At 42.3% G+C, this 22,818-nt stretch overlaps 3 protein-coding genes across 3 annotated transcripts; 1 reads left to right on the forward strand and 2 right to left on the reverse strand.

Moving 5' to 3' along the window:
- Positions 1–8,280: 8,280 nt before the first annotated feature.
- On the reverse strand, positions 8,281–10,938 carry elp5 (elongator acetyltransferase complex subunit 5). Its single transcript, NM_001140528.1, is given in 8 exon segments — positions 8,281–9,087; positions 9,182–9,282; positions 9,374–9,469; positions 9,569–9,744; positions 9,939–10,150; positions 10,261–10,341; positions 10,441–10,501; positions 10,609–10,938. Coding segments are annotated over 8 exon segments (891 nt in total). The 5' UTR covers positions 10,664–10,938; the 3' UTR covers positions 8,281–8,978.
- A 665-nt stretch (positions 10,939–11,603) lies between these two features.
- On the forward strand, positions 11,604–16,994 carry phf23b (PHD finger protein 23b). The gene is made up of 5 exons (XM_014206759.3): positions 11,604–12,171; positions 13,316–13,347; positions 13,479–13,571; positions 13,756–14,383; positions 14,974–16,994. The coding sequence occupies exons 1-5, from the start codon at positions 12,144–12,146 to the stop codon at positions 15,165–15,167; spliced, it is 975 nt and encodes a 324-aa protein (XP_014062234.1). The 5' UTR covers positions 11,604–12,143; the 3' UTR covers positions 15,168–16,994.
- Positions 16,995–17,043: 49 nt separating this feature from the next.
- Positions 17,044–18,656, reverse strand: LOC145879999 (uncharacterized). Its single transcript, XM_082977394.1, has 5 exons — positions 18,504–18,656; positions 18,182–18,280; positions 17,684–17,928; positions 17,428–17,494; positions 17,044–17,329 (listed from the first exon to the last, which is right to left on the reverse strand). The coding sequence occupies exons 2-5, from the start codon at positions 18,278–18,280 to the stop codon at positions 17,312–17,314; spliced, it is 429 nt and encodes a 142-aa protein (XP_082833520.1). The 5' UTR covers positions 18,504–18,656; the 3' UTR covers positions 17,044–17,311.
- Between the last annotated feature and the right edge of the window lie 4,162 nt (positions 18,657–22,818).

The following is a 22,818-nucleotide window of genomic DNA, read 5'->3' on the forward strand; positions in this document are numbered from 1 at the left end:
TTAGATTTTATGCTGTTTAACCAGACTACAAAAGGGAACTGGGTTAAAAGGTATCTCAAAAACCTTAGTCTTTTGAATATAATACCACATTTTATTTTCCAGAGTATTGTGGGGCTTCATTTTTTACTCCACTGCCCTAATGCTGTGGGTAAACTTCCTGTTAAGTTAGCCAAATTTCATAAACAACCTATAATGTGCTGGTCCTTGTTATACAAGCACAACTTCTCTCCACACAAATATTTTATTTACAATAACAGTGATATTAAATATAGAAATAAAACCTTTTTTTCACAATTGGTTTGCCAATAACGTCTTCGTGGTTAATCAGCTTATAAATTACAATGGTAATCTTTATACTTACAATGAATTATTAGCCAAATCTAACTTTGTTATGTTGTGTAAGGAATATGACATTTGAATGAAAGCTATTCCCAATGGAATCCTTACTTTACTGAAAGATCGATCAAGCTTTTCATTACATGCACTAAGTTACAGTGATAGTGTATAAATTAATGCCATCAATATATTAAATAAGAAATGTAACAACGATTTAGTCAGAGAAATTATTAACAGCAAGTTTACCGCTGCTGCAAATTTTCAGTGGGCATCTTCATTTGATATGAAATGGCAGTGTGGGTGGACTAATCAGAGAAGTCTCTTACATGATCCTTCACAGATGTTATCCTTGTAATAGTCTTATTTCTAAATATGTAATTAATGTAGCTTTTGTGAATTGGAAAATTTGATTCTAGAGCATTTATATTGTGATTGTTTGCATAGTGAAATGTTTTGTACAAGTATGGAAATATAGAGCCCTTACAGGCTGTGTAAGGGCTATTTGACCAAGAAGGAGAGTGATGGTGCTGCATCAGATGATCTGGCCTACACAATTACCCGACCTCAACCCAATTGAGATGGTTTGGGATGAGTTGGACCGCAGAGTGAAGGAAAAGCAGCCAACAAGTGCTCAGCATATGTGAGAACTCCTTCAAGGCTGTTGGAAAAGCATTGCAGGCGAAGCTGGTTGTGAGAATGCCAAGAGTGTGCAAAGCTGTCATCAAGGCAAAGGGTGGCTACTATGAAGAATCTAAAATCTAAACTATATTTTGATTTGTTTAACACTTTTTTGGTTACTACATGATTCCATATGTGTTATTTCATAATTTTGATGTCTTCACTATTATTCTACAATGTAGAAAATAGTGCAAATAAAGAAAAACCCTTGAATGATTAGGTGTGTCCAAACGTTTGACTGGTACTGTACAGTGAGGGAAAAAAGTATTTGATCCCCTGCTGATTTTGTACGTTTGCCCACTGACAAAGAAATGATCAGTCTATAATTTTTATGGTAGGTTTATTTGAACAGTCAGAGACAGAATAACAACAAAAAAATCCAGAAAAACGCATGTCAAAAATGTTATGAAATGATTTTAATGAGGGAAATAAGTAGACTCCTCTGCAAAACATGACTTAGTACTTGGTGGCAAAACCCTTGTTGGCAATCACAGAGGTCAGACGTTTCTTGCAGTTGGCCACCAGGTTTGCACACATCTCAGGAGGGATTTTGTCCCACTCCTCTTTGCAGATCTTCTCCAAATCATTAAGGTTTCGAGGCTGACGTTTGGCAACTCGAACCTTCAGCTCCCTCCACAGATTTTCTATGGGATTAAGGTCTGGAGACTGGCTAGGCCACTCCAGGACCTTAATGTGCTTCTTCTTGAGCCACTCCTTTGTTGCCTTGGCCGTGTGTTTTGGGTCATTGTCATGCTGGAATACCCATCCACAACCCATTTTCAATGCCCTGGCTGAGGGAAGGAGGTTCTCACCCAAGATTTGACGGCACATGGCCCGTCCATCGTACCTTTGATGCGGTGAAGTTGTCCTGTCCCCTTAGCAGAAAAACACCCCCAAAGCATAATATTTCCACCTCCATGTTTGATGGTGGGGATGGTGTTCTTGGGGTCATAGGCAGCATTCCTCCTCCTCCAAACACGGCGAGTTGAGTTGATGCCAAAGAGCTCCATTTTGGTCTCATCTGACCACAACACTTTCGCCCAGTTGTCCTCTGAATCATTCAGATGTTCATTGGCAAACTTCAGACGGGCATGTATATGTGCTTTCTTGAGCAGGGGACCTTGCGGGCGCTGCGGGATTTCAGTCCTTCATGGCATAGTGTGTTACCAATTGTTTTCTTGGTGACTATGGTCCCAGCTGCCTTGAGATCATTGACAAGATCCTCCGTGTAGTTCTGGGCTGATTCCTCACCGTTCTCATGATCATTGCAACTCCACGAGGTGAGATCTTGCATGGAGCCCCAGGCCGAGGGAGATTGACAGTTATTTTGTGTTTCTTCCATTTGCGAATAATCGCACCAAATGTTGTCACCTTCTCACCAAGCTGCTTGGCGATGGTCTTGTAGCCCATTCCAGCCTTGTGTAGGTCTACAATCTTGTCCCTGACATCCTTGGAGAGCTCTTTGGTCTTGGCCATGGTGGAGAGTTTGGAATCTGATTGATTGATTGCTTCTGTGGACAGGTGTCTTTTATACAGGTAACAAACTGAGATTAGGAGCACTCCCTTTAAGAGTGTGCTCCTAATCTCAGCTCGTTACATGTATAAAAGACACCTGGGAGCCAGAAATCTTTCTGATTGAGAGGGGGTCAAATACTTATTTCCCTCATTAAAATGCAAATCATTTTATAACATTTTTTGACATGCGTTTTTCTGGATTTTTGTTGTTGTTATTCTGTCTCTCACTGTTCAAATAAACCTACAATTAAAATTATAGACTGATCATTTCTTTGTCAGTGGGCAAATGTACAAAATCAGCAGGGGATGAAATACTTTTTTCCCTCACTGTATATACAATTGAAGTCAGAAGTTTACATACACCTTAGCCAAATACATTTAAACTCAGTTTTTCACAATTCCTGACATTTAATCCCCTGTTTTAGGTCAGTTAGGATCACCCCCTCCTTGGGTTGTGCCGTGGTGGAGATCTTTGTGGGCTATACACGGCCTTGTCTCAGGATGGTAAGTTGGTGGTTGAAGAAATCCCTCTAGTGGTGTGGGGGCTGTGCTTTGGCAAAGTGGGTGGGGTTATATCCTGCCTGTTTGGCCCTGTCCGGGAGTATCGTCGGATAGGGCCACCGTGTCTCCCGACCCCTCCTGTCTAAGCCTCCAGTAGTTTATGTGTTGGGGGGGGGGGCTAGGGTCAGTCTGTTATATCTGGAGTATTTCTCCTGTCTTATCCGGTGTCCTGTGTGAATTTAAGTATTCTCTCTCTAATTCTCTCTCTCTCTTTTTCTGTATTTCTTTCTCTCTTTCTTTCTTTCTTTCTTTCTTTCTTTCTTCCTTCCTTTCTTTCTTTCTTTCTTTCTTTCGGAGGAGGAGGAGGAGGAGGAGGAGGAGGAGGAGGAGGAGGAGGACCTGAGCCCTAGGACCGTGCCTCAGGACTACCTGGCCTGATGACTCCTTGCTGTCCCCAGTCCACCTGGCCGTGCTGCCGCTCCAGTTTCAACTGTTCTGCCTGCGGCTATGGAACCCTGACCTGTTCACCGGACGTGCTACCTGTCCCAGACCTGCTGTTGTCAACTCTCTAGAGACAGCAGGAGCGGTAGAGATGAGCTAAGAAAAGCCAACTGACATTTACTCCTGAGGTGCTGACCTGTTGCACCCTCGACAACCACTGTGATTATTATTATTTGACCCTGCTGGTCATCTATGAACATTTGAACATCTTGGCCTTGTTCTGTTATAATCTCCACCCGGCACAGCCAGAAGAGGACTGGCCACCCCTCATAGCCTGGTTCCTCCCTAGGTTTCTTCCTAGGTTCTGGCCGTTCTAGGGAGTTTTTCCTGGCCACCGTGCTTCTACACCTGCATTGCTTGCTGTTTGGAGTTTTAGGCTGGGTTTCTGTACAGCACTTTGTGACATCAGCTGATGTAAGAAGGGCTTTATAAATACATTTGATTGATTTTAAGAATGTGAAATGTCAGAATCATGGTAGAGAGAATTATTTATTTCAGCTTTTATGTCTTTCATCACATTCCCAGGGGGTCAGAAGTTTACATACACTCAATTAGTATTTGGTAGCATTGCCTTTAAATTGTTTAACTCGGGTCAAACATTTTGGGTAGCCTTCCACAAGCTTCCCACAATAAGTCAGGTGAATTTTGGCCTATTCCTCCTGACAGAGCTGGTGTAACTGAGTCAGGTTTGTAGGCCTCCTTGCTCGCACACGCTTTTTCAGTTCTGCCCACAAGTTTTCTATGGGATTGAGGTCAGGGCTTTGTGATGGCCTCTCCAATACCTTGATTTTGTTGTCCTTAAGCCATTTTGTTACAATTTTGGAAGTATGCTTGGGGTCATTGTCCATTTGGAAGACCCATTTGCGACCAAGGTTTAACTTCCTGACTGATGTCTTGAGATATTACTTCAATATATCCACATCATTTTCCTTCTTCATGATGCTGTCTATTTTGTGAAGTGCACCAGTCCCTCCTGCAACAAAGCACCTCCACAACATGATGCTGCCACTCCCGTGCTTCACGGTTGGGATGGTGTTCTTGGGCTTGCAAGCCTCCCCCTTTTTCCTCCAAACATAACAATGGTCATTATAGCTAAACAGTTCTATTTTTGTTTCATCAGACCAGAGGACATTTCTCCAAAAAGTACAATCTTTGTCCTCATGTGCAGTTCTAAACCATAGTCTGGCTTTTTTATGGTGGTTTTGGAGCAGTGGCTTCTTCCTTGCTGAGCAGCCTTTCAGGTTATGTCGATATAGGACTCGTTTTACTGTGGAAATAGATACTTTTGTACCTGTTTCCTCCAGCATCTTCACAAGGTCCATTGCTGTTGTTCTGGGATTGATTTGCACTTTTCGCACCAAAGTACGTTCATCTCTAGGAGACAGAACGCATCTCCTTCCTGAGCGGTATGACAGCTGTGTGGTCCATGGTGTTTATACTTGCGTACTATTGTTTGTACAGATGAACGTGGTACTTTCAGGCATTTGGAAATTGCTCCCAAGGATGAACTAGACGTGTGGAGGTCTACAATTTTTTGATTTTCCCCTGATGTCAAGCAAAGAGGCACGGAGTTTGAAAGTAGGCCTTGAAATACATCCACAGGTACACCTCCAATTGACTCAAATTATGTCAATTAGCCTATCAGAAGCTTCTAAAGCCATGACATCATTTTCTGGAATTTTCCAAGCTGTTTAAAGTCACTGTCAGCTTAGTGTATGTAAACTTCTGACCCACTGGAATTGTGATACAGTGAATTATAAGTGAAATAATCCGTCTGTAAACAATTGTTGGAAAAATTACTTGTGTCATGCACAAAGTAGATGTCCTAACCGACTTGCCAAAACTATAGTTTGTTAACAATAAATTTGTGGAGTGATTGAAAAACGAGTTTTAAATGACTCCAACATAAGTGTATGTAAACTTCTGACTTCAACTGTATATACTGTATTCTATTTTACTGGATTTTAGTCAATGCCACCCCAACATTGCTCAATCTAATATTTCTTTCTTTCTTTCTTAAATACATTATTTTACTTTTAGATTTGTGTGTATTGCTGTGAATTGTTAGATACTACTGCACTGTTGGAGCTAGGAACACAAGCATTTCGCTACACCTGCAATGACATCTGCTAAATATTGGTATGTGATCAATACAATTTGATTGGATTTTGAATTTCTTGATTTTATTGGGAAAAAATGTCATTCATAAAAAAAGTTCATGGGATAAAAAAAAAAGTTCCAATATTTTTCTAATTGATTTACACTATTATATAACATCCCTAAAATATATAAATACCAAATTATCAAAGAAGTGTGTACAGTATTTGTCAAAATGTAACTTGTCTATAGGGTAATATACTTTATTTGTGTCTCTAAAAATTTGTTTTGGTTATGTGTGATATCTCTGTTGTTTTGTATAATGTTTGTATAATGCAATAACAAAAAAACAAAAAAAGTATTGGGTTGGGTTGGTGGATCACAACTTTTAAGGTGCAAACACCGCCACCTACTGTACTGGAGTATGCGGCGTGTTGCGGCCTACCTACATTAAATTCTCTTCATTAGTCCTGTTCCACTTAGGAAAGTGAAATAGAACCTTAGACACCCCTTCCCTCCCCTTTATTCCCCCCACTACACCATGCAAACCCCAACCCCGTCCAGCCTCTCTAACCCTTTCACACAATCTCTCCCTATCTACATCATACAGTTCACAAAATATCGACACATGTGCCACCGTTTCCTCCACTAAACAGTCATCACAGATCGGTTTCATGTCTCCCTATTATCAACAACGTGGCATTCAAACCTGTGTGCCCAAACCGTAGTCTACTCTACACAACTTCCTGTATCCTATACTCTCCACTTCTTCCTTTACTGACCAGTATATGTGAAAAAAATTGCCTCCCCTTACTACTAATATCCCACTCCCTTAGCCATAGATCAAGCCCTTTTGCCTGGATTAAGGACTTCTCTGCGGCCCAGTGGGTTCTGAATATCTACCCCCTCTCCTCGCAGCATTCTTAGCCACCACATCAGTGGTGAAAAAAAAACAATCCCCCCTTATCTCCGCTCACTGGTCACCATAGCAGCACCCACCTGTAGCACGCGCTCCAGCAGGTATATCTCTCTGGTCACCCCCAAAGCCAATTCCTCCTTTGGCCGTCTCTCCTTCCAGTTCTCTGCTGCCAATGACTGGAACGAACTACAAAAATCTCTGAAACTGGAAACACTTATCTCCCTCACTAGCTTTAAGCACCAGCTGTCAGAGCAGCTCACAGATCACTGCACCTGTACATAGCCCATCTATAATTTAGCCCAAACAACTACTTCTTCCCCTACTGTATTTATTTACTTATTTATTTTGCTCCTTTGCACCCCATTATTTATATTTCTACTTTGCACTTTCTTCTACTACAAATCTACCATTCCAGTGCTTTACTTGCTATATTGTATTTACTTTGCCACCATGGCCTTTTTGCCTTTACCTCCCTTATCTCACCTCATTTGCTCACATTGTATATAGACTTATTTTTCTACTGTATTATTGACTGTATGTTTGTTTTACTCCATTTGTAACTCTGTGTTGTTGTATACTTTCGACCTGCTTTGCTTTATCTTGGCCAGGTCGCAATTGTAAATGAGAACTTGTTCTCAACTTGCCTACCTGGTTAAATAAAGGTGAAATACATCTTTTTTTTAATCGGTCATCTCATTACCCTCCACACCCACATGGGCGGGAACCCAGCAAAAGCTTACCACCACTCCCATCCTCTCCAGTCCCATTAACAGCAACATCATCTCCACTAACAAATCAAAATCAAATGCTAAGCAAACAAGTCTCCCATATCCAACCTGCCTGTCTTCCGTGGTTTCACCTCCTCCACCCATCTCAAACCTATAATCATGGCCATAAACTCGGCCGCATACACCGACACATAATCAGTTAACCGCTTACATACACTAACATTGAAATCTGGGATATACACCCCTGCCCCCCACCCTACCACTGACTGGATCATTTGAAGCAATAAATATCCTTAAAAATGTATTATACCGATTATCTATATATCTCTCCACACACCGTCTCACATCCTCACCCCATTCATAACCACATCTACAATTGGTTTTGGAAGCAGCCACAGAGGAACGCTTCCCAATGCAATTATCACACTATCTCTCTCTCCCCGAGTCCATATTCTACCACCTTCTGGGCAATTGTCCACCTGTACACCCTCTGCTTACCCATTCCTTGCTCCCAGCATTCCTCAGTTGCAGTGACTGCTGGATGTCCTTCTGAACTCCCTTTCAACCTCACCCAGTAAACTAATGCAAGTTTTTCCTGCCTTATCCTCAGTGGCAGTTCCCCACTATTCACCTGCAATTATTACCCTGAATAAACATGGTGAAATACACAGATAATGATTTTTAATTTACCTTTATTTAACTAGGCAAGTCAGTTAAGAACAAATTCTTATTTACAATGACACCCTACTGGGTTAACTGCCTTGTTCAGGGGCAGAACGATAAATGTTCACTTTGGCAGCTCGGGGACTCAATCCAACAACCTTTCTGTTACTGGCCCAACGCTCTAACCACTAGGCTACCTGCCACCCCAATAAGCATTGTGTTGTTTTATATTATCATCACTGATGATGACGTAGAAGTCAAGCCAAGCTATTTAAGTTGTATTCATGTATATTCATTGCTGACTATTCCATGCCAGTGATGTTGATTGTTTTAAGAGAGTAGACCAGTGCCAAGCTTTTATTGACCATTATTAAGTTGGTATACAATTGCGTCCTTGAGGGCCATCACAAGAACTCAGTTGCTCCTTTAAAGGCCTACAATTAGCAACAAACTATAAGAACAATTTTATTATTATTATTCATAAGTCTATGTGATTTCATGTGGCTAATGTGTTGGGTCTGACTAGACATGCGTAGAACCGAACAATAGGGCCACAGACTCAAGCTCACACACCAGTGGTTTGCAGTAGAAACTGCAAGCATTCTATACAAAAAGGTGTCAATTTCAGGCATTACAAATGTGATAGAATAGGAATTTTCATTACAAAAGAATAACTAAATTGTTAGAAAATATACAGACAAACTGCAAACAGTAGCCTTTATTTAAACAGAGACCTGTCGTAGGCTGTAGGCATCTGATCTCAGCGTCATTCAGTCTTCCTGAATTGATTGTTGTAACAAGCAATATATCTCCTATACTTACAGACTCCACCCTAATAAACTTCCTCCAATGCAAAAACTGCCATTCGGTAAGCCTGTTATTTTTTTAAACTTTTATTTAAATCTCCTCTGGGAAAGTAAAATAAATATCTCAGGCAGGAACCCAGGCTATTATTGTGGTTTCTGGCATGTAAATGTCCAAAAGTGGCATTAACTGCAAGGAGCAGGACACTGTGCTCTACATGGCTAGTAGCCTGTCCTCTAGACATCAAGGTCATCATCAGGATCCTCCTGGTCATAATCATCATTGGCATCAGGCTCATATAGGATCCGTCCTGAACCGGTGCCCGGGTGCAGAAGTGCTGACTTCCTGGAAGAAGACAAATAGGGAGAGTTCGATAAACACCTCAGACAGTAGCAAGACAGCATGGGTAGAAAAGGCATGGCAGAAAACAAAATCTCACTTCTCTTTACTGAAGACGAAGGGAAGCGGCAGTTTTTCTTTGGCCTCTCTCTGTGTATCAGACAGGCGCAGGTTAAAGGTCAGGTGGGCTGTTGGATCCACCTGGGGAAAACAAGAGAATCATACAATACCATTGGCTTTTTCCTTATCATTCTCACATTGTGCATGTCAGGAATCAATACAGGTGTGCTACCTCAGATTCGTCTGTATTCATCGGTGTGCTTCCAGGATGACTGCGTTTGCTCTGTATTGTAACTGTCAGGTCCTCATTGATGCTGAAGATCTCCTCCTGTTAACAGACACACAACACTTCAATCAGCAGAAAATGGCTAAGACAGTTAAATTCTTCAATTCAAACCAGCAGCACTCCATGCTCCACTGTTCTTACATCTTGCATGAGCTTGCCCGACTTGGTGCGTCTTGTTATTTTGGCGACAGCTCCTAGTCCTCTGGTCCCTGGGGCCACAGTGATGACTGAGGTAGCCAAGTGGCATATGCTTCCAACAGTGCCTCGCTGATGCAGGTCTGAGTGCAGCAGACCAATTACTGCTCTCACAACTCCACCTAAAGACGAGTGAATAAAGTGGAGCCTGAACTGGAGCCTGAACTGGAGCCTAACAATTTCACTGACTTCAATGTACAACATGGCATCAATATTGATGCAATTGGAGAAACTTAGCTATCCTCTTTCTGCAGCGTTGAAATAAAATGGAGCTGGTCAAGTCAGAAAGACAGTGTTTATAAATACCATGACAAACCTTTTTTGAGAGCCTGAAGTTTCTGGCAGATAGCAGCAGGGTCGTGATGCCTCAAAATCCATGACAGAGAGTCAATGACAAGTGTCACTGCTTTGGCCTGAGGTGTTTGTTTGAGAAGCGTGCCGATGTCCTCTAGGGTAAACTGGTGGACCGTAAACGGTGAGTTACCGGTCCAGCCGAGAGGGTCAGAGTAGGCATTGTGAAAGTGCAGCCTATATTCAAAATCGGGGAAAACATGAGCAAGTTAACGCTTGATCTCAAGAAATCTGCTAGTAGTTTTGACTCCCATCTAAAAGGGAGTTTCTTATTTGTTTATAGTCACCTCTGTGCAGATGTTCTGTCCAGTCCATCATTGAGTTCCTCTTGACTAACTTCAAACCCCAATACATGGACCACTTCTTCCCTGAACACAATATATTGGTATGACATTAGCGCACAACAAACTATATGAATACTAACTAGATAACTGCGAAAATGTTCATGTCATGGGTAAGTTATTTACCGTTTAAGTGCTGTATTGATGCAGCTTTTCAGGAGGTGTCGACCACAGTAATTCACAGAATCTATCAAAGTAACGCAAAGGCAAAAAAAGAGAAGAAAATCAAGTTAATTAGCTAATGTCTGTGGTTCTGAAAACAATGACGAGTTTACCACCAGCAAGTATATTTACCTTGTATCAAAATGAATCCTCCCGCTTCTGTTCCTTGCAAAACTTCCAACAACATATTAACGTTATAGGCTAAACAGCTTCCTAGCTGCCCAGATAGTTAGCTAACGTTGTAGCAAGAGTGTCGGTTATTACGTGTGATTCCTCTTCATCCGCCTTCAAATATTGATGCTGCCCTACAAATCTGACGACAATTCTCATGACAAGCGTTTGTCAGCTGGACATAGATGGAACACCGAAGTTTGCGTTTAGGAGAATAATGAAGTTGTACGATTGTATTCCATTTACGAATCACGCAGCTCGTGCCAGGGCAAACTCAATGCTCCATAAGCATCCGGTTTGTATCACCTTTTGCGCTTGCGCCTGAGCATGATGCCGTTCGTGTCTATATTTTGGTCATGACATCATTAATGTAGTAAATTAAACTAGATTCTTACATGATTTATACAAGCCTGCCTGAAAGATAACCTTGAAATGCGCATAATCTAACTGACTCAACAACCAAAAATACGTATCTAAGTTAACTCGTTGATACTACTTTATATATACCCCTCGGATGGTCACTGCAGGGGCCTAATGAAGGTTCTTATGGTAGATGCAGACAATTTGTTTTTCTTTGCGCATGTTTTCTGACATTGAAATTGATTCAGTAAGGGTCATTGTTAACTGTCAAAAGTTTAGAATTCTATTTGACCACATTTTCTTGCAGATAATGCTCGGAGAACAGGCATTACAATCTGAGTTAAACGACACGGTGGTCTTTCTGAAATTGGATAGTGTGGTGGTTGTGTTTGGTGCAATAAACCATTTTTACATGTTTGCCTAACAGACCACTGAGTTAGATACAAATAAACCTCAGGTAGGTGCAATGGCACATGGGTAGTGTAGTTTTAAAGATTTATCGTCCGTTCTCATTAAGAAGAATACACACACATTAAACTACACTACCCAGCAAAGCGCAGAGCTGTCACTGCGTTGTGGCAACCACAAGGGGCTTCTGCAATCAGTTGACATCGCTGATGGCTCGAGGAGGCGCGCAAGGGGCTACACGGAGTAGACGTATATTTTGTTAAACTCTTGTCGATTGTTGCTCGTGTTATGGAACAACGTCAACTTCATCTAAAAAATATGTTACCTGAATGCTTTTGTCCTATACAATGGATGCACCTGCTGCAGTTTTTCTCCGGTGACTTAGCTCGTTAGTTTACTAAAGTAGTTTGATTGCCAGGATTATGTATGCAATAGCTGCTGTGACGAAGAAATTAGCAATTAGCTAGCTAGCTAGTTATCTTGTTAAACGGGCTAATCGGAATTATTGTTGCATTTTCTGTTGGTTAGCCCGGTACCTTGTCGGCTAAACTATCCAGAACACAAGCCAAAAAACTCAAATAAATTCGCTTGTCTTCGAAGAGTGGTGTTGACTACTCCGTTCTTGGCTAGGGCTTCTCCCGCACAGTCAGTAGTCAAGTCAGGAGAAAAGCACAGACGCTATTAGCTACCTGGTAGCTACCATCACGGGCCTTGTTGCTGAGGCGACAATGCTTGAAATAATGTCTGAACACCAAGGTACGTTTAAAAGTGTCAGTTCACATAGTAAATGTATATTGAGTTCATTGCTAGTTGGCAGACATTCTCGGTTTTGTTAGAAATCCTCCTTCAGTGAAGCAACTGTTGGTTGTTCAATCGCCATGCTAGTTGGCTAGCAAACTAACGCTATCCAACGTTAACATTACCTGGCAGTTTACTAGTTAGCGAAGTGTGTTACATCTCTACTAACAGTCGAGAACGTCAATTAGCTTGCATAGTTCTATACACATAGTTATATTTTTTATGCAGTAACGATAACTATATATAGGCTACTGTACCTAGTTAGCTCATGTTTGCTAACTAACCATGTCATTGGTAGCTAATGGTATGTTATAACCGCTGGCTAGCTAACTAGAAGTTTGTGCTAACCAAATGGAGCCATAATGTCTGTTGCTTTGCCAGCAAGCTAACGTTAACATGTCTTGAATAGCTAACATTAGTTAGCTAACAAACAGTGCTCGTTGGTTAACAAGCTACTGTAACTAGTTAGCCAGATGCTGTTAGCTACCTAGCCATGTTCAAAATTCGGGAGGCTCCCCACGCCATCGCAGCCGTGAGCTAATGTAGGCTCACAATGCATGTTTCACGTTTGTTAACTAACTACTGTTAGCCAACATAGCCGACCATGGATAACTTAAACGGTCTTCACTTTGCGTCACCCGTTAGTAGAAACTATCACGACAATGTTGTTGGCGGTAGCTGGCTAGTTTTTGAGCAGCGCAGGTATTCACTCATTTTTAGACAACTAAACGCTAGCTAGCTAAAAAGGCAATACGTTATCCTTGCTGACTGACGTTGCAGCACGAGGCTAGACATCAATTTAGCTAGTTTGCTACTTTTAGAAAATAAATGCCCCCAGCTACGTTAGGTTGCATACTTTGCGTTTTGAACCATTGCCTGGTTCAGTTGTTTCATTGCTAATGTTAGCTAGTTATCGCTATATTCTCTAGAATAGATACATCCCAAGGCCGAACAAAAACAGACCAACTGCAAGCTAGCAGCTAACAATACTTAACTGCCGATGGATTAGTGGAGATAATGAAGCTTTTGTTTTTTTACGTAATGACTTTGTTTACAAATCTGAACAGATTATAGTATAGTAATATTATTTTCTTCCACACAGATTCGTTATTGAAGTGCAAAACGGATACTCTGGTAAATAGACTTCTGATGTGACGTTTACTTTAATCCCCCCTTCTGATCCTGTTCACAATTTTTTTGGTGTTGTATGCATGACTTATTAGCTTGGTTAATTTGTGTGAATGCCATTGTTTTTATCTCTTTAGCCTCCAGAGAGGAGAAAGAGGACCGTAGAAGACTTTAACAAGTTCTGCAACTTTGTCTTGGCATATGCAGGCTATATCCCCAATCCTAAAGAGGTAGGATAACTAGGCACACCAGGTCACCAAGTTACCCCATTATTGATGGTGTGTGTTTGTGTGTCTTTAATAGGGTTTGAGAACTTACCACATTTTAAATAACATTTATGACCCTATGCATGAAGTATTGTTTGTCCTGTACTGTTTTCTTTATTGTTCTTCTGCTACACCTGTGGCTGTGTAGGAAGGTCCATGGTCGCCAGCGTCCTCCAGCTCTCCGCACAGCTCAGGGGCGTCAGGGGAAAGCGGGGGTGGTGGTGAAGGAGGCGGCGGCAGCTCCTTGGGGGCCAGCTGGGGAGACGGCGGCAACGACCTGCACACCATCCACACGTTTGTCCGCAAGGCCCGCGCCAACAAGGGCAAGAGTATGCGCCGCATGCACTCCGACAGCTCCCTGCTGGACAAGATGCGCCTGAAAGACTCCCTGTACGACAGCCAGGCAGGCAGCAAGGCAGAGCGCAAGAAGGACAAAAAGCTAAAAAAGTTGTCGATGGGTTCTGCCATTGGCGGCGAAAGCGGGAGTAGCGGCGGGGAGAAGAGGGCCCGTATCAAGCGCAGCAAAAACCCCAAGCAGGCCAAAGCCCTCAAAAAGCTTAAGAGCTCGGCCACCCAAAGTGAGACAGACTCAGAGACGGGCCATGCCCATCCTGGGGAGCGCCTGGTCCGAGATGACCTGACAGGGCACGGGGTCTCCTCATCAGGAATGCAGGGGCTGGCTAAGATTCAAGTGGAGGAGTCCAACCGGGAGGCAGAAATGAGCTCGAGCGAAGGCGAGACCTGGATCGCTGATGAGGACATCATGGTGGAGTCGGGTAAGTGATTTCATACTGACCACGCCGTGGACAAGGAAGCGCAAATATCTTTCAAGTTGTAAACGTGAGTGCAGTAATCTCACTCAAGATGCATCACTTCAGTGTCAGTCTATGGCTGCAGTGTTGGCTGGTAATAAGCTGCGTGTCTCTGCCTGGCGCGGAGTTCTAAACCAGAGGCTCATACCTGGGGTGTGTTGAGCAGGACACAATGTTTTGTGTGCTTCAGATAAAAATATGTTATGTAGGACAAGCATGCCTCTCTGACATGTAGAATAAGAAATCACGTCAGGGGAAACTTTGTATTTAATGAGAAACTACTTTGTAACAATTGGTACTTTCTGGAACTTGAGTCACCATGTAACCAATAAATATTTAATGGATAATAACGATGTAATTACTCTGTTTTCATGTAGTTTCTAAGTAATTAAGGGCCCATAAAATAAAACCTCAACAAACAAAACAGTTGATGAAGCGCCTCTGCTCTTTGAAAACGTTTGCCCCCGTTAGGTGCCCACTGAACCCAACGCTATTTGTCCCGCTATGATATGCCCCCTCTTACCTCTTTTCCCTCTCCCTCCTTCCTCACACAGGTGACGACTCTTGGGACTTAATCACCTGTTACTGTGGCAAGCCGTTTGCGGGGCGACCCATGATCGAGTGCAACCAGTGCGGCGTGTGGGTCCATCTGTCGTGCGCCAAGATCAAGAAGTCCAACGTCCCTGACATCTTTTACTGCCACAAGTGCAGGGACACTCGACGGTCGGGGCAAAAGAAAGATCCCTAAAGAGAGAGGGGGTGGGAGGGACTATATCCCTCCTATATCCCTTTTCAATCTACCCTATTTTCTGTGTTCCACTACAACATCCAAGTTCTTTTCTGCGATGCCTGCAGCTGATTGTTAACCCTCACCTGGACAGCAACTGTATCGTTAGTTTTTTAGGTGTTCTTTTTTGACAATCACTATCCTCACTTATTCATGTAGGTTTTTTGTCACGTTCTGCCTCTGTGAAAATTGGGCTAAAACAGGAAGACATTGGGGGGGAGATCTCTTTATTATCTGTAACATACAAATAGATACGCTTTTCTTGCTCAGTATTCTTACTAAATTGAGATTTTTTTTCATTGAAATGTTAGACTCCAAAACAGATATCCATCTCCTGGTTTTCATGTTAAGGTCATAGCATAAGGTGCATGACAAGTTATAGAGAATTATTTATTTAGGACATTGATGGACAACTTTTCTGTCTGTCAACGTTCAAGGAAAAAAAGCTAGTATTTTATAATGGTACATGAACTATTGTGAGACCCTCTGCAACCGGTAATCAATGCAATGCGACTGCTACACCATGACACAGGCACAACCCCCTTCTTTCTCTGAAAAGAAAACGGATACTCCTGTTTATTTTTGTCCTTAAGTTTCTCTTTTTAGTGTTAGAAGGGCAGCTCTCGTTTTATTTGATTCCTTTTGTAGCTACTTTTTTCTCATGTAAGCTTTCGATTTGCGATTGTTTATGAATTTCTTTGTCTAATGTAACACTCAGTACCTGCTTATCAGAGTGTTAAGCCCCTATGAGATGTCTCTCATTGGATGTTTTCAGATTCTAACAAATACCAGATCAAATCTGAAATGTTGAATCTATCCCATTGACATATGCAAAGTCAGTTGGTGCTACAAGAGTGCACGTTTTAAAAGGCGAGCCCAAACCAAACACCCCTTTGAGGTGTTATTTTTCATTGGAAAGTTCATTTCTTTAGTTTCATAGTTTCAGCAACTAAGAGCCTGTAACTCATAAACTGAGGGCTGTGCCATAGAGTTTTTTTGATGCAGCCCATATCCAGAAGTATTTGTTACTTTATTCACCCTTTCTGTTTTTTGTCAACAGACATCTGCTACAGCACAGCTTGATTACTTTGAGTTCCCTCAGCATGACAGTGGTGTCCTATGACTGCCCTTTTGGTTACGGTTTGACATGGCTACAGCCTTCAAATTCAATCTACAATGCTTGTTTTGTTTTTATTTACATTTTGTGTGTATATTGTTTTTCATCAAGATACTTCTGGTTTGGGAATGTCATTGTTGTGAACTGTCGCGGTGGGAAAAGTTGGAGAATTGTCGCTTTACCTTGTCGAAGTGGCTCTAACATCTTTTTTGCATGAATGGTTGTAAAACGTTTTTTTTTTTTTTCCCATGTTATTGTTTTTTGGTTAACTTTTCAGAAAATGCTGGTTGACATTGCTCCCTAATCAGAATAGCATACAAATCCCTTCCCCTCATGATCTTCTCATTCGAAAAACAAAGTTGACTGTTTGTAGTGTACAGAAAAATCAGTTGATATCGGAGTCGTGGACTCGTGGCAGTTTATTTTATGTTGGTAGGTTTTACCTGTTTTTGTTGGTGGGAGAGTCATGTTTAGTCCCCAAAAAGCAAATGTACTCTCGCCACCACCTTTCCCTTCGATTCTCTGTATATACCCTGTTCTTCGATGACTGTACATATGTGAAAGTGAAAAGAGAGGGGAAAAGAGCCAAGCAAATGCTATATTTTCGGCATCTGATATTGTTTTTCTTTAACTGTAGCTTGAAAAATAAAAATGTTTCTTTTTTTGGGGGAGCACCTGTGTTGTATCTTATCTTTCCAATATATGTAAAGTAGATTAATATATTGTAAGGAATGCATTTTATTGAAGTTAGGCACACTTGATGTGTTTGTCATTGTACATACTTACAGAACCACTAGAGGGGGATGAGACCCAAACATCTAAGCAGGTTAGTACACAAGTACAGCGTCTTAAATAGAAATAAATAGTTATAACATATTTGTGGGAGTGCATCGTTACAAAACAACCAACTATTTGGATTGAATGTAAGACAGTAAAGCGAGCATTGGATGAGACTGAAGGGGTTGGAAGCTGTTTGTTGCTCCTCCATTCAGCCTTCTGGTTCATCCTGCAAGACAAACAGATACACATTAGCTGGTTCACATTCTGGACAAACATCCCAATAAACAGATGGTCAGTCTATCCCTCCTTGTTCTGTGTTCTCACCTTTCTGCTACGCTGGTTGGACATAAGGCCACTTCCAATAGAATCCAGAGGAACTGTTGCCTTCCTCCTGGAGTGACGGGAAGAGAAAGATCTTAAATAACTGAGACTGGACTTGTTTGTTTGGTACCTGAGGTGATGCAAGTACACAGCACTGTAATATAGCGCAACAATGTTACTACAACGTTACACTATTACATCAGCGGCTACTCCTTGTCTCAACGTTGTTACATCATCGCCCACTGCCCCATTCTCTCACCTCTTGTCCTTGGGTTTGCGACGGTGGTGGTTGTGATGATGGGCAGAGATGCGTTCCACGGGGGTGGGGATGTGTTCCACGGGGGTGGATATGCGTTCCAGAGGGGCGAGGAAGGAGGCAGACTGGAAACGACGTTCTTCCCAATCCCGGGTCATCTCCCCGGCGTCTTCGGGTGGCGAAAGGTTGGCGAGGTCAGAGAGCTCAGACAGGTGTGGGAAGAAATCTTGGTCCAGCCAATTGACGTCCTGTGGACATGGAGGGGGAGGTTAGTTTCAGACAAGCAGCATATGACAATGCAGTTCGTATAAAATGACCAATCTATTTATTTGAAAACTTATTTTCATTGAAGTAGATACACCAGTCCCACACAAAGGGCAACTATCTATGAAAGCAATACAAGAATGGCATCAAGGTATTTCCAAGATGAAGGATATTTTCTGCCACTATCCATGTTTAAACTGTTTAAGAAAATCCACTGAGCATGTGTAATTTTCTTACCCGTTTCTGTCTCAGCCTATCAGGCAGCAGGAAGGCAGACAAGTCTCCAAACATCAGGTAAAGTCCCAGGACAGCAAACACACACCTTGAGTAAAGCATCTGTATGGTAGACAGAAAATATTCTATTTTAGACATTCATCAGTTCATTAGATGATGAGCGTCGTTCTTTTGTTGACTTGATGAGATGCGAAATAAATAACGCAATCAAAATATACTGAAGTAGCTCAAATTCTGATACCACACAAAAACGTTCTCGTGAAAAAAACGCATGTAAAGATTTTCCACAGTGTCAACGAAAGAGTGCAACCAAAGATGTACTCACCTTAAGACTTATCTGTTCTGTGACGATAGTTGGTGCAAATGAATTAGTTCCTCTGGGTTGTTGGCTTCTGACTTCTCTGCAGACTGCTGGTGTTAAGGGTATTTGTAGGCATGCGGTTGGGGTGGGTTTATATTGGAGTAGGATGAAGGGGGGTGTGTGGGAGACTATGGGACTTCAGACGTGACAATTATATCTCATATATCTCATGCCCGGCCTCGGCATGGCTGAACTTGGGGTCAAAGCTTTTAGGCGGTTCAGGACTTTTGATAATTGCACATACACGCACCAACATGCACGCGTATGTACACACTCATACACACACACGCACACACACCACTCCACCACCATCACCCCTCACCCTCCACCTTCCTCTGGACTAAGGAAGAAAGATGAGGTAATGATTAGGCCATCATTGGGGATGGGATGCTACAGTTCATTGTTTACACTAGTTCCAACTGGTTCAGACTGGCTTTCATCTGTTTGTGCTTATCGAGATAAGATTGGTAAAGATGTCATGTTTTCTTTATATAAAAAAGACAACCTTATCTACATATCTTATATTTCACAGAGGGAAGACATTAGAAAGGACATCTTCATCTTGACATAATACAGTACTCTGAACAATTGTAGGCTATTGGGTTTTCCTGTGTTATCTTTACTATAGGATACTTACTATATGATAATAGTGTTCTGAGGGACATGAATCATTGAGCTCTATCAATCACTTGTAGAGTTCTCCATCTTAGACTTACACATAAGCCATCACCTGGTCAGTACTTTGAGAAGACAGACGGACAGACAGACAGGCACAGTGAGTGATAGCATCAGATCAGATGGATGTCTATGCTGTGTGTGTGGCCAACTGGAAAACCTGACTACCTCGTCTCGCCTAATTTCAGCATTGGATTGCGACCTCCAACCACCCACACACTCTGTCCATACACACAGAGGAGTATGAAACAAAGGGAAGACAGTGAATGAGGGAGGGAAGGACAGAGGGAGATGGAGGAGGGGGTGTAAGGGCCTTGCATGGAGTGTATGCGTGGTCTGACACGTTTTCACTTTTCCTCTTTTCCCGTCCATGTCTTAATTATTTCTATTTCGGGGCCACTACAAATAACCTAACGTAGAGCCGTGCTGATAGATCTCAACTGACGGGGCTGAATGTGGCCCTGCTAGGCCCGCCCGGGAGTCTGTCAACAGGGGCAGAGACTAGATAGGCAGCACTGATTACCTTAATTATCACAGAGCTATGGAGACACAACTTGTGGTACCGCTGGTCATTACCAGTGTGTGTTTGTGTGTGCGTGTGCGGTCGACTCATTCTAGACTCCTCCACCCAAATGTGTGTGATTGTGTGTCTGTTTAACTGTAAGTATGTGTGTGTGTGGCCAGCATGACGCCCCCCTGCTTCCCCACACCCGGCTGCCCTATAAGTATCCAGGATGACGGTGTGTGCAAAATTTAGAACAAGAGCTGATAAATCACAATGCGACTTTGTGGTTTAGGAGTCCTCCACCTGAATTTTTAAAATGTTTAATAATGTATTTCCTGCAATTCTACTCAGTTTGACATTACTTATTATGCCTCTCTTGAGGAGTATTTTGAGGGGTATATGGATGGGTATTTTGAGGAGTATCTGAATGGGTATTTTGAAAACAGTATAAGTGGAAGAATAAGTGGAAGGCCACCCTCAAAACAGATTTATTTTGGGGAAAACAGTGAACTTCCTGCATTTCAAGACATTTTGCCTTAGGGCAGAGAGAAAAAATGCAGTTTTGTAATGCTATTCCACACATTTTGTCATGAGTCAGAGGAAATGTCGCTGTTTTAAAGCTAATTACATGCATTTCTATTTTCTACACATTTTGCCATGGGTCACAGATTTTTTTGTTTCTGTTTTATAGCTCATCTCATACTATTTTCAAATTTTTCCATGAGGATGAGAGAAAATGTTACAGTTTTAAATTCATTTTCCTGCTACCCTTCACATTTCGACATGAGGCTGAGAGTTTTAAAGTAACTGTCCAGTGAAAATCTCACTTTTAAAAGTTAATATTCTGCTAACTTATACACAAATAATGTTGTTGATCCATCCTAAACAAAAATCCTTGCTATTTCCTAATAGAGGATGATGTAATCCTCCTGAGGAGGATGAGCTAGCTAATCAGTGGTCTACTCACATTAATAGTTTTAATGACTGGTATAAGGCCACACCATTCTGTTGTTGGGGTCCACCCACACCCTTCCAACACAGAAAAGCTGCTTTTTAACATGCTTAATAAACACATTTGGAAGGAAAACTATTTCATATGTATCGTAATTAATTATAGGCAATATTTCTTAGATATCTGGAAACACTGCACAGTTACTTTAAAGGTTGACTTTGCGCAAAAACGCAAAGATAACGGCTTAAACTCTATAACTGATCAATGCACGATCATACCAAGTCCTTTAATGCTTAAAACAAAACAAATGGATGAATATGATATGCGTCAACACATACTGGAGGAGTTACTGGCTAGCTACAATTGGCTAGCTTAGCTAACAAACTAGCTACACCATGACCGGAATGACACATCAATGAATCACCAAAGGCACACCCCATTTCTATTTGAAAATTGAGAAAGAGGAGGTGTTGGACTGTTTTTCGTGCCCAATGTCAACCATTGAAGCTAATTTCCTGCATTTTGACATTGCTTATGACATGTTCATATACTATCTGGGGGCTCCCGTATAAGGGCACAAGGCGAGACCCAGATGTGGACACGGGAGGCAGATGGTTTGAGTCTTTGATATTTATTATAATCCAAGAGAATGGTCGAAAATGGCAAGAGAATGGTCGTGGACAGGCAAAAGGTCCAGGAGGTACAGACTGGTAGGCAGGCTCGAGGTCAAGGCAGGCAGAATGGTCAGGCAGGCGGGTACAGAGTCCAGAAACAGACAAGGGTCAAATCCGGGATGACAAACAAAAAGAGAATATAAAAAACAGGAACACAGTAAAAACATGCTGGTTGGCTTGAACATACAAGACGAACTGGCACAGAGAGACAGGAAACACAGGGATAAATACACCGGGGAAAATGAGCGACACCTGGAGGGGGTGGAGACAATCACAAGGACAGGTGAAAGAGATCAGGGCGTGACACCCCAACCTCCATGGGGACCCCAAACTAAATATACATATATATATTTCTACAGTGCCTTAAGTAAGTATTCATACCCCTTCACTTATTCAACATTTTGTTGTTATACAGCCTGAATTTAAAATAGATTAAATATAAAAACATTTTAGCAATCTACACACAATACCCCATAATGACAAAGTGAAAATGTAGACATTTTTGCAAATGTATTGAAAATGAAATACAGAAATCTCATTTACATGTGTCAATACATGTTAGAATCACCTTTGGCAGCGATTACAGCTGTGAGTCTTTCAAATCAAATTTGTCACATGCGCCTTACTGTGAAATGCTTACTTACAAGCACCAGGCAGGATGCTCTCGATAGTGCAGCTGTAGAACGTTTGAAGATCTGAGGACCAATGGCAAATATTTTCAGTCTCCTGAGGGGAAATAGGCATTGTCGTGCCCTCTTCACAACTGTCTTGATGTGTTTGGACCATGATAGTTTGTTGGTAATGTGGACACCTGTAAGGGGTGTTTAACTGGCGGCAGAGAAGTCAGACGCTGGAGAGAAATAACAGTTTTTCCAACGGTGCAGTTTATTACAAAAACAACCACTGGAAAAATCAATGGGTAACATAACCCGATGCACACCAGTACAGACGTACACAAACACTTACAATAAACAATATCCGACAAGGACATGAGGGGAAACAGAGGGTTAAATACACAACATGTAATTGATGGGATTGGAACCAGGTGTGAAGGAAGACAAGACAAAACCAATGGAAAATGAAAAATGGATCAGTGATGGCTAGAAGGTCGGTGACGTCGCCCGCTGAACACCGCCCGAACAAGGAGAGGGACCGACTTCGGCGGAAGTCGTGGCAGTATCCTCCCACTGACGGCACCGACCTCGGGGACGACCCGGAGGGCGAGGCGCAGGATGATCCGGATGGAGACGGTGGAAATCTCGCAGCATAGAAGGATCCAACACGTCCTCCACCGGAACCCAGCATCTCTCCTCCGGACCATACCCCTCCCAGTCCAAATCTGAAGGCCCCTCGCCCGACGTCTCAAATCCAGTATGGAACGAACGGAGTACGCCGGGGCCCCCTCGATGTCCAGAGGGGGCGGAGGAACTTCCCGCACCTCAGACTCCTGGAGCGGGCCAGCCACCACCGGCC

Source organism: Salmo salar, chromosome 07 (assembly GCF_965601325.2).
Source record: "Salmo salar chromosome 07, fSalSal1, whole genome shotgun sequence".
NCBI classification, from domain to species: domain Eukaryota; kingdom Metazoa; phylum Chordata; class Actinopteri; order Salmoniformes; family Salmonidae; genus Salmo; species Salmo salar.